This window comes from Bombus pyrosoma, linkage group LG6 (genome assembly GCF_014825855.1).
Source record: "Bombus pyrosoma isolate SC7728 linkage group LG6, ASM1482585v1, whole genome shotgun sequence".
NCBI lineage: Eukaryota > Metazoa > Arthropoda > Insecta > Hymenoptera > Apidae > Bombus > Bombus pyrosoma.
In genome coordinates, this window is record NC_057775.1 from 14553444 (window position 1) to 14565972 (window position 12529).

General features: G+C 40.6%; 1 protein-coding gene across 2 annotated transcripts in view; it reads right to left on the reverse strand.

Moving 5' to 3' along the window:
- The window catches only part of LOC122568627 (ankyrin repeat and SAM domain-containing protein 1A-like), an 83536-nt gene that overhangs the window by 57691 nt on the left and 13316 nt on the right, over window positions 1-12529 (reverse strand). For both annotated transcript variants that reach the window (XM_043728570.1, XM_043728571.1), the window contains 4 exons: window positions 11598-11743; window positions 11177-11299; window positions 3269-3495; window positions 2338-2554 (listed from right to left, as the gene is read on the reverse strand). In XM_043728570.1, the coding sequence (XP_043584505.1) occupies window positions 2338-2554; window positions 3269-3495; window positions 11177-11299; window positions 11598-11743 (713 nt within the window). The remainder of the gene's footprint in view (window positions 1-2337; window positions 2555-3268; window positions 3496-11176; window positions 11300-11597; window positions 11744-12529) is intronic.

The window sequence follows — 12529 nt, forward strand, 5'->3', positions numbered from 1 at the left end:
TGAAGAAGATGTATCACACGTTTGAAGGTTTTAATTGTGATTCGAGTTTTTCGGTTGAGTTGAATAGATGTTTAACCAAACAGAGGCTGAAATCTACTTGTACCACTAATAAATTGTTAATAGCGCCAAACATTCCCATCAATGACATTCGTCTTCCTAATTATCATCTTTTTAAAAACACGTCTTCGATACGAATACGACACGCCTCTTTTTCTCCATCTTCAGTTTCCTCAAAGAATCGCCCAGAAAATCTTCGCTACGGCGATCTTCCACAATTAAGCGTACTAGACGCGAAGAGGCGCGGGTACAACGGCCAGTGCTCGTTCATTGGTCAAACTAACGAATGGCACACGACTCCGAGTATCATCATCTCTTCTCTCCACAATGCGTAAGTTGAAGCGGAGACGTCCGCGGGCGAGTGTCGACTTTTTAATGAGGCCACGTAGGCGAGGTCGGAGGCGAGCAGAGAAACGAGAAAGAGAGAAGCAGGAGGACCACACCGGTGTGGCGCGCCGCTAGGCAGAACAGGGGAACAGAGGAGTGGAAGCAAGCGAAGCCAGAGGTGAATGAAGAGCCGGCGAACCGCAGTTGGAGGCCATGCCCATAGGACGAGGGAGAGAGCAATGGTTATTAGTTTTATGCTGAGACGGGCTAACATTTACATTGTTTAACGTGATGGATTCATCTCGAGGCGGCCGAGCCACGGCTGCCGACGTCAAACATTGACGGTGGAGGTGCGGAAAGCTCTGGTACCGCTCGTTTTCCCCTTGCTCCTCCTCTCGTCTTTCGTTTCTCCACTCGCCGTCTCCCTTTTTCCCTCTGACAGTTTCTCGGTCGACCTCGGTCCTCTTTCTCTGCCTAGTCAGGCCAACCGCGTTTAGCAGCTGCCAGTAGCACCAACAGAGAAAGGAGAGAGAGAGAGAGAAAGAGAGAGAGAGAGAGCAAAAGAGAAAGAAAGTGGGAACGAGAGTACCAATGGGGTATACGGCGGGGGTGACCCAGGGGTGAACGAGGCGGTCGGACTCACCATCGCCTGCCTACATCAGGAAAATTAAACCAAGCCAAGCGGTGCTTAACGCGCTGGGGCTACACGCGGCCGCGCCACCTCCTCCAACCTCTTCTCCTCCACCTCTACTTTCAGCTTCCCTTTTCGGTCCGAGAACCTTTCCTCCTCCTACCCCATCCGACGTCCTCTCTTCCTGACCACCCTCACAACCTAACCCTCTCCTCCCCTTCTCGTATGCCTGTACTCGGTGCAACCAGCATCGGTACTAAAACGATACCAGCGACGCCGCTAACCATCATCCGAGCACTCGCTGCTCGCCACTCGTTCATTCACTCCGTGTGCCCAGGTCCACGTCTATGCTTTTGTTTACACGACATCTCCTATATTAAAGCAGCCACGGCTATGCGCCCATCTATACTAAATATCCGCCCTTTTTAGAAAATATTACTGGGGCCTCTCCGCTCTTATCCGATGCACCGACGCGATATTCTTTTCTCTCTCCCCGACCAAGATGACGCCGGATGAACACAAATACTCGGGGAACAGGTAGAGCTCAGTAGAATTGTTCTTTTCCTCCGGGTTCTTTTCTTTTTTCTTTTTCTCTGTTTGTTTGTTGGGTTGTTTCTTTTCTTTTCTAGGCTGCTTTTCCTCGCTGGTGGAGGAGATCGTTGCATGGAACGCAAAATGCGAATAGCGTGTACCGATGCGTTCTTGTCGGAGATGGCGATGGCTCGTCACGATCGAACAAGCCGGTGTTTCGCATCAGTGGAACGGAGCTTGGTTGGTTATTGTTAGCCATCTCTTTTTGTCGGAATGAATATTCGCGAGATAAGTTGCGTTTGTTTGTCGTTTTCTTGTTGTAGTTATCTTAAAAATGATAATTTTACGAGGAAGTCTACCGTTGAGTCAAGTAAAGTTGTTCAGTGAAATTCTCGAGGTTTTCCTATAATTCTTATTCGTTTGAAATTAAAACAATTATAAAGTACACTAAAGTATAAAATATTCTATCTAACGATCTGATATAATATAAATCTTGAAAATTACGATAACAAGTCTTCTTTAAATCTCCTTATGCACATCTCAATTTCTTCTCTTTACATTCTCCGAACCCGCGAATCGTTTAAATGTCCTTAACTATAAATCAACACGACGACTCGTTCCATTGGCAGTGCTTACCGCAGCTTGAAGCGCAGAGCGCAGTAACGCATAACATGTAGAGTCACAAAAAAGTTTTACGATCGTAAAAGGGTCAGGAAAAAAAAATGAAACATTGAAAGCGACGACAGGCACGAGCCAGTGTGAAAATAGGGGAAAAAAGATTGGATACTCACAAAGACATAACGGAAGTACCGGAAACGCGGCGATCGTCGTCTCGAGGCTTATGATAGAACTGCCATTGAGTGGGCGATGTCCCTTCCGCCGGAGAAAGATCATCCCCTGGGCGAACGTTTTCGTAAGGGCTACCCAATGAATCGTTCCCCTGGACCGGAATGGGTGGCAAGTTCTCGCTGTCTGCGTCGCTTTCCACACCAGAGGAAGACCTGTGCCCTGTTCCCAAAGTTTCATCAGTGAATTTCATTCATTTTACAGTACGCTTTAGTTAAAACTTTATGAGTTACAGAAACAATTTACTAATGAGTCAAAATAAACCAACTAATCTTTGTTATACGCTAACGAATAATTTTCGTATAATATCTAATTTTATATTGTAAAATAGCCAACAGTCCTTATATCAAATTGACAAATATGTATCTAATACGGACCACTTGAATCATTTCGTCCAATTCATCGTAATTTGTCCAACCTATATTCGCATCCTTTTACGTCGCCAATATTTACAATACAATTTCGCCGTCAATACGCAATTAAGAACCATCGCTTTAATCATTAACCAAACACAACGCGAATTACCGCTTAACAAACAATCGTCGATCAACGATACAAAATCAAACTGGAATCGCGGATATCGCAAACAGAACAATATCAAACTTTCATCAGAGGATCATCGTTAACAAGATTTAACGTGCTATCGCGTTAAATCTTGTCACGCGAAGTTCGATCATGCAAATATTTTGAAAATCGACGGGAACAGGCTTATCGGGGCCAGTTTATCGCTGCCTACTTGCAAGCAATGATTGACAACGGCAAGAAAAGGCGCTTTTTTTCTCCCGAGACATGTCTCGTTAATTGCACAGCTCGTTTACTCGGGATGTCGCGTCGAGACGGGAGAAAAAAAAAACCAGCGTCGCAGCGGATACGCACTTTTTATCACCGCGGTGATGTCCTGAGTGACGTGTGGTGGGAACTGTCCCAGAAGATCGAGCACCGTGTTCTGTCGCGAGTCCCGGATGCCCAGGTCTACACCTCGGTCCAGGAGCGCTCGCACGACTTCCATCTTGCCGCATAGCGCCGCCTCGTGCATCGCGGTCCCAGCGGACGTCCTCGTGTTTACGTCCACACCTGCTGCCAGCAACACTTCCACCACAGCTCTGAAACCAACATTTAGGTACTTCTTTTTATCTCTAGGCTCGATTACAGTCTGTTTTTGTAAAAGAATCAAATTTGTAGATGACTGTTTTCTTGGAATGAAATATGAAAAAATGATCAAAGTTTGTGAGCATTGTAGATAAATGTAATTGTATAACATGATATAAGACTGGATATAACGTATTTATTTCACTTCCATAAGCCACGAGATATTCGAATAAATGATAAAATAATACTGTGCATCACTAATCTGCATCAAATTCTGGAAAACCTAATTGAATTAATCTATTTCTATTTCGATTTTCGTTTTCATTAAGAATGAATCAATACGTGTGTCACAAATATGACATTTACTGTCATATAAATGAATTGACTGTATCTTATTTCAACAAATTCTTCAGAAATATTATCGACCTCTTCATCCATTAATCATATACGAGCCAATGGCACGCTCCTCCATAAACGTCATTCCGTTAATAGCTTGAACCTTTCACGCAGAACCTCCCCTAAAATTAACAAACCAAATTAGTAGAAGCTATCCTCGAATTCCCTTCAGCCGCGAATATATCATCGGCCGTTGAAATTTGCCGAAGCGGAACCGGATGGAAACCGGTGATCGAGGAACGGTTCTCGAGGGCAGAGAGAGGATCCGTGGCTCCGCGGATCACCGGCGTCAGCTGAAAGTGGCCCGCTTGCACGCATTTCCCATTTCGACGCGATACCAGCAGCAGCGTGTAGCACGAAACCCAGATTTCGTTTTGTATCTGTCGGCTGGTGTGCACCGACTGCAGTGACCGCAGCCATCCGTCGCATATAGGATTCGTGGCTGGGAATCGGATTCACGTGCACCTATGTTGTTATTACCGTGCCATAGGGGTATTTGTATACTGGCTTACCAAGAGCACCGATATTGAATCCGATAATAGACATTACTCCCAGCCCCCGGAATCCCTCCCTCGTCCCTTCCACACCGAAAACCTCCCCCTGGTTGTGTTTCTCTTTCGCCTACACACGTCCTCTCCCTTTTGGTCCCGCTATGGGCTCTGGCTCTGTCTATCGCCGCCCACGCATCCAACATATCCGCCAAATATCGCGGCGGGGCGCGTGAAACGCGTGCGTGAACGCAATCATCGCAGTGTGCATCGAGTACACAAGCGAATCCTGGCCTACGTTTCGACGTGACCGGCTAGCTACGTGTGTACACTTTGGTCTTGCGCGCGTACACAACGCCGAGAACGAGCGTACACGATCGAGTTCCACACACCGGGATACCGTAGTTTCGCGCCTGTCCAAACAGTCAAAATGCCGGTACACACACCCGAGGACCCGGTATGCTGTTTGACCGTGGAGATTGTTCACCGGAGTCCAGCCAGATTTTCCAACCTAATCAGCGCGACGAGATCCGATCGAATCGCGTGAAACTTTATTCGGGGTAGTGACACGGGAACGTGTAGAGCTAGCTGGTTCTTCTCAGTTAGATGCATTTCGTTTGAGCGATGAATTTGGTATTTGGGGTTAAGTAATATTGTAGATTAGGTAGTTTTTAGACTTCAATTCCGTAAATAGAGAATTCTCGCAAGTTAATGTTTGCAAGTGAATATTCTTGGTATTTTATGTAGGTGATAGAATGAAAGGGAAGAATAAGAAATAAAACGACAAAGTGGTTGAATGAAAGAAGTACAATATTATATTACATATAGTATAACATCTTCGATATTACTTGGAAATTGAAAGAATATTTTAGGTCGCGTAGCGTAAGATAACAGATCCATTCGTTCGTTAATGAGACCTGGAGCAACTAACTCGACCAATCATTGTAGACATTGATTAAATAACAACTTTACACTAACGAGGGAGTCGCAGGTTACTTAAATTCAAGCAACTTGACCAATCTGCACAAGACTTAGCAACATTGCCATAAAATGACTTTTTAGCTAAAATACTTTTATTTAATTATGCATAGCAAAATTATTTTTTCTTTTCTTTTTAATATTTAGGGTGGAAAATTAAAGAAAATGAAATATTATATTCGCTGGTATGATAAATTTACACTCAGCTTCTTTTACATACAGGGTGTATAATTGTGTATGAATAAATATTCAAAACGTGGGCATCAAAGGCAGGAAGAAACATTTATTTAATGGTAGCCAGGGCGACGTCACGTCTATCTAGTGACAGCTGATGACCGCTCGCGCCAGCGAAGTCACGCATACGTGACAACGTTAAAATGTTAAATAGTGGAATATACTTGAACACGGTGTCTCGTTGACACACGATCGCGGCACTTGGAGTGCGTGAATAGTCGCGTGAACACCACGCGTGTACGTACAAACGAACACTCGCTGTGAAACTGTACAGCGCGCGTGGCACGCGCTCGCGAGTCGCACGCGCTGTATACACTATGGTGTATTTATCACGCGACTGTATTCCACTATGGCAAGTGCGATCAGGAACAGAATATCAAGGGACGTGTGAACAACGAATATTGCTTGGTTTTGGCAAACTGTTTACGTGAATGAGATTTTGTAGGGAAACGAAGTACAATAGATGAACACGATATATCTTGAAAATTTTAACATCTTTTTTCTATCATTTCTTCCTATTACTTTTATTTTTGAGAAATATGCGTCATATGGTTCCAATAGCTGGTAGTAAGCTAGTATATGGCATCGATTAATTATCTTTTTAAGCTTTGAAGAAGAGAATTAACACAGTTATAAGTTTAGTTACAAATTAATATATTCTTCCTTCTAATAATGTTAAAATTAATAAAATTCTAGTAGCCTTAAGACGCAATCAATGGAAATTTATCGACTGCAGTATTTCAAACAAGAATTTCTATTATTCCATAATTACGAAGGAGATCAATATTTCATATAAACTGATCATTTGATGTAAAATGTAAACTGATCATTTAACATATATTTTATAGTTCGTTTATCTGACGTATTTAATCAGAAACGGTATCACTGTAGCTGGTAATATTCTATGAACATGTTAAAGTAATTATATAGTAATATGTTTTACAAAAAGTCAAATTTCCAAAATAACCTCGTTATAAGTCTATAAAATTTCTCATAACTTCTTTCTCATAAATTCTATCGTTAAGACCAAGTGATTTCATTGATAGACCTTAGAAGACCTTAAATTAATATACAGAATAATATATATCTTTAGAAACCTGTCACGTGCTTTCCATGAAAATACGGCCAATAAAGTTCGTCTAACCAATCACTCGATATATACATATTTCGGTTTCGATATCGCGGAATCTGGATGGACAACAGGAGTCGAGAATGGCTAGAGGGGCACAGATTGAGCGGTTTCCACCAGAGAATGGGGGAAAGGGTAGAAAAGAGGAGGATGGCGCATCGCTAGCGACGGAAAATGCATTCATCGGACTGTGTATCGCGACGCGATCGCATTATAAGCGGCTAGCGCCAGTTAAAGCGATTACCGGCAGCAAGGCTGCATAGAAAAACCGACGTTATACCCGATTACAATATGACTGCCGTTTCGCGGCGATTCACGATCGGCGAACGAACGATTTTCGATCAAGCCACGCGTGCACCCGTACCCAGCCGTTCCATCCTACGCTCGTCCAACAACGTCGATTATTTTAAAGGCTTACCAGCCGGATTATGGACGTGACGCCGCTATGTTAAATGAGAATGAATTGGCCGAGCAAAGCGTTAAATACCATTCCCTTCCCCGCCCTTGCAGTTCTCTGTTTCCCGATGCTGGGAACGAACGACGCAACAATGGTTCTTTGGTTGTTTGAGGGGGTTGAAGACGAAGGTGTATTTTGAAACGATTTAAAGAAATTGTAGAGAGAAATCGTGTTGATTGTAAGAGGTTTTGCTGTGACTATTTGCAGCCGGTGATACATATTGAGATGTAAAATTCTAGAAAGTGAAATTGTGGATGAAGGATGGAAGGGGGTAGAAAATATGATACATAATTTCTGAAATACACGGTATTATTTAAGAACTAAAATATTATTCTTCACTGTATAATACTTCAAATCAAAAACACTTTTTTACCCCAAATGCATCTGAACGCAATATTAAAAATACGTAAATATTCAGAGAAATATGTTAAAAAAAAAGAAAATAACGTTCACACTTCAATTTTTTTGTAATTTTTTACCGATTACTACCATGTCAATTTTACACAAATATTTCCCTTGATACCTCCACCAAACGTTATTTACAACTGCTTGGATATTTTAAATCAACGAACGGTTTGCCGACAGACTGGAAATAATAAACCAGGTGCATCGCATCCAGCTCTTGCAAATATAAAGCGGAATATAACAAGAAAAAAAAATTATATATATTTATATATGTATACTACAAATGAATGTATATGGTTAAACACGTGCAAATAGCCAGAATTCGAAGAATTGTTTCGAGCCTGTGCCGAAATTCATTTTCGTTATTTAATTGTACAGCATCGGTGTAACCGATTATCCGGTTAATCTTGCATCATCCGATTGAACGATTCGATTAATCAAATAACGAAGGCTCGTGCTTACGATATCGTTTATTTAACTCAACATTTTTGCCGTGCGAAGCAACAATCACCAATTATTTGTGTAAATGCTAGTAAATCGATCGGACGTTGGCACGGGAAGCTCTCTCGTCGAATATTTCGGCGACTATTTTTCTTTATAGCGGCCGCCATTGTACGCCATTGCGAAATATAACGCGAATCCTCCGGTCTCGTTCGCGGAACCACGTTTCACCGTCACACGCCATCCCCTATCGCTTATTTTTGACATCCCTCTCTCTTTCTCTCGCTCCAATAAATCGCTCGCTGTCACACAATTTACGGTTTCGAAATTCACGCTTTGTCAAAAATACCTGTCCCATGTGTACCCTTTCGAAATTTGCTCTGGAAATGCCAACACATGGGACTGCAAAGTGAAAGAGAGAGACAGTAGTATTTATGGAAAATTGGTCGTATAAGGGAATATTTGATATTGTTTTCTTTCCTTTTTTCCTATCTCACGTGCAGTAAAATTGAAACACAATTTTTTCGTTTTTAATATCGCTCTGAATATACGCGTCTATTCGTTTTTTTTTTTTTATATATATAACAAATACGTTTAATTCTTTGCGAATCAAGTCAAATATATTTTACCTCGATTAATCCGTATTATTAAAAGTAGGTAATAATTTGTTTATTATATTGTTTAATCATTTGCTTTTCTTATTGTTATAATCAATGACTTATTCGTATTAACATCACAATTGGTCCATGTTATATCAGAAGCAGATAACAATTTGTTCATCATATTTCCCGATAATTTGTTTCTCATATTACCGTAGTCAATGACCTATCTGTATTGACATATTTTTATTTAACGAAGCTCCTCGAAATAGAATATTTTTCCACGGTCCACGTATAATAATTTTCCAACCCATGCAAAATAGCATCACTACGTTACTCGCATATATAATTTTAACACACAGACTCGTAATGGCAAATGCTACTATATCACATCCAAACGATTTTATCACCTAAACTTATACATTCTTGTAAATTTCATATTACTCGTATATACTATATTACGACTAAAAGGTGATCAAAACATCTAAATTTCCACTTACATACTAAATCACGCACCAATTACTATCCATCAACGTTCTCTCTCATTGTTCACCGTGCGAGCGCTATGAAGCCACGATATATCCCTTCAAAAGGGAACAACGCGTGAGTGTTGGTGCGGTTATCGAAGCGTCAGAACACCTTGGCGCATAAAGGGGCATTAAACATGCCGCGATCGAGTCGGTCCGGAGGGGGAGAGGCGAGCAATCGCGGTTCAGCCGCGCAAACGTCGAACGATCTAGGTCGATACGTTTCGAAGGTAATGATTAATACGATCCTCGTAATCGAGAGGGCGGTCAGCAACGCTCACGGACAGGCAGAGTGCTATCGGTCTCCGCGAATGTATTCGATCGGAGATTCGCTCGAACGAGGAACGAGAGACCGATCGGTAGGGTGGTAATATAGGACGTGTGTAACCAGGAGAGGGTTGCGACGGATCATGGCAGTTGGAGGACGTACATACATATCGTATTCGACGGGATTACGCAACGCGGTGCTCTCTGATTGGCTCTAATGGCCAACGCTGCAAATGGCTCGACATCGTTATGGTTAGCTGAAACGAGTCCATTGTTGTTCCTAGATACAATGCAAGGGCTACATTACTCGGTAATTAGCGCGAACGATTTCAGGGGAAAAGCGTTCTCGCGAATGGAATTCTAGACGTTTCAGAGTTGAAAGAAGCGACGTGGCCATACTAGGAGGAAGTCTTTAGTCGATTTCTTCTCCGCTAATGTTGCACTTTCACAAGTTTTGTTGGTTATTTTGAACCTTTTTTTAGTTCTTGGAGTTGACAGATGCATTGGCTTGTCCTTCAGTGGTGTGTACATTTCGAGAATAAGAATTGTTTGAAGAATATAAAGATCCGTAAATAGAGAGTTTCATAAGGAGTGATTATAATATTATGGACCGATTTCTATGAAAATTTCCGATTAAGAACTGTGTTTCGTTCATATTGAGTAGTTTGGGTCGATACTTAATGACCTGCGAAATATTTGATAACTGTTTTAGATAAATTGATCATATAATAGGAACGATGACATATTCGCAATTACGAGATACGTGTTCCAATTTCAGATACGTCCATTGTTTCCATCAAAATAAACTTAATTTATTGGAGATACTCTAACAAGATTAATCACAGACAACTAGTTACGACCAATTTATACGATATTATCTAGAACATACAATCAGTATTTTCTAAAAATAATAACTTTGATATTAATAAACTATAAAACTAATAAAAAATAATAATTAATTGACGATTATAGTCGTCTATCCCAAGGTATACACAGAGTGGTTAAAAAGATCATGATGTTTTGTCGCTCATATAGTATTGTCTAAATTAAAAACGTGCGCGAACGATTAAAATTGAGTGTTCTTTCTTTGGGTATCATACATCAGGCGCAAATTAATCGTGCGATGCGTGTACGTGTTCAGAAACTAAACATGTGCACGAGATCCGGCAGGGTTCCACGAATCATGAATAATCTAGTAACGATCCTGATCTGCAATGCAATATAAAATAGATTTCATGGACAGCGGCTGTAAACGCTTGCACTCACGCTTGCTACCCTCGCATGTTGATCAAACGTCGTGCGGCGATCATCGACTCAGCTTGATTAAATAAAGAGAGCATGTTACTTTTGAACGATTCTGTTTAGTTATTCGATGAGTTAGCATTCGTAGCTCAACTTGAGACTGGCAATATCAAATAGACTTTTAGCCGACGTTTTTATAAAATAAACGCAAGAATCCCGATGATGAGATATACTGCGAAGTTTTTAATGGAAACAAATGCCTATATCGAATTTTTCTTACTTTTTAAATAATTTATACTTTTCTATATATTATGTATATTTTCTATACGCATATATTCTACGTACATATTCTTTTCTTTCTATTATTCCGTCCCATATGCGTTGTTTATGTTTCGTATTATTGTACTGCTCAAAACCATTAGGGAATCATTATAAAGAAGTCGAATTGAAATTTATTTATGAAAATTATGTAATTTCAGCAAATATCATGGCTATAGGAAATATAAAAAAATACATGTTCACAAAGACTCACCTATGGCCATTTCGCGAGGCTAGATGCAGCGGGGTGTGAGGAAAAATCACCGATGAGGAAGAATTCCGAAGGGGCACGATCAGCTCTGGATACGTACTAACGAGCAATTGCACGGTTTCCAATCTATAAAAGATAATTAATTTTACAGAAGAAGCACAAAGCCAATTAGCAGCGTCATCGATTATTCATTTGGGACGATCGATAATATGCGAGCAGTTTCTGAAAACCAGTTCCAAAACTGCTCGATTTTGAAGCGAACTACCATTTGATAGAGTCAAAATTATAAAGCAACTTCCAACATAGACAAAAATACAAAATAAGTGGAAAGAATACATGGAAATAAAAATAAAGGGAACAAAAATATGTGCAAATAAAAGAAGAGAAGGGGAAAAAGGAGGAAAAAATCGTACGTGCAATTTACCTGCCATATTGCGCGGCGAGATCCAGCGCGGATTCTCCCCGGCTGTTGCGGATGCTGGGGTCGCATCCGTATTGCAACAGCTGTGCCACCACTTCCGTGTGCCCATACTGTGCTGCACAGTGCAACGCCGTCTCGTTGTCCTTCGTCTGCGATCATACAAAGCCGGTATTTCGAGTTAACGGATACACTTTGTTTCGATTGCTGGCATTAGAGCGTTCCAACTCAAAACAACACGGTTACGTGAAGTTACTGACGAACAGAAGGAAAGATAGATCTATTTGTATTGGAACGAGCGATCAGATTTTTATCGGACAAAAACGAAGCTTAACACAGATATTAGATTGCATACGATTTCGTGATCGGTATGAATGGAATTAATACGCTATTGGAAATTTATTATTTCAGAAAGTACAAGAATGTGTTTGATACGTTTAAGAAGCATTTTTTGAAATAAATAACGAAACAGTAGTAGAGTATCAGTGTAATAAGAAAGAAATTATGTTTCTGGTAAAATGGGGAAATAAATTTTCTGCAATTCTCAGATACAGTAAAGCAAACAAGTAACTGAGACTATGTGGGTGAATTTAAAGCATGATGTATGTAAATTCAAAATATAATTTCGTTATGTTACGAAGGAATGGTTAATCAAAATTACTTTATGAAACACACGAACAAGTATGTTCAAATAAAAGAAAATTTCATTTCGCAGAACTAACGTCAAAGGCTTATTCAAGGAATTTAAAATGTCTCGAGAACGCACAGAATTTCTGCGCTATTCTCTGAACAACGAACGAAAATTAATTTCTAAAAGAAACTACATAAATTCCGTAATTGAATACTTCAATAAAAGAGACATGAAATTCCATCCTCTTCCGTGATCCATATAACATAAACCAATAATTTACCTACATCACATATTATAATAATACCAT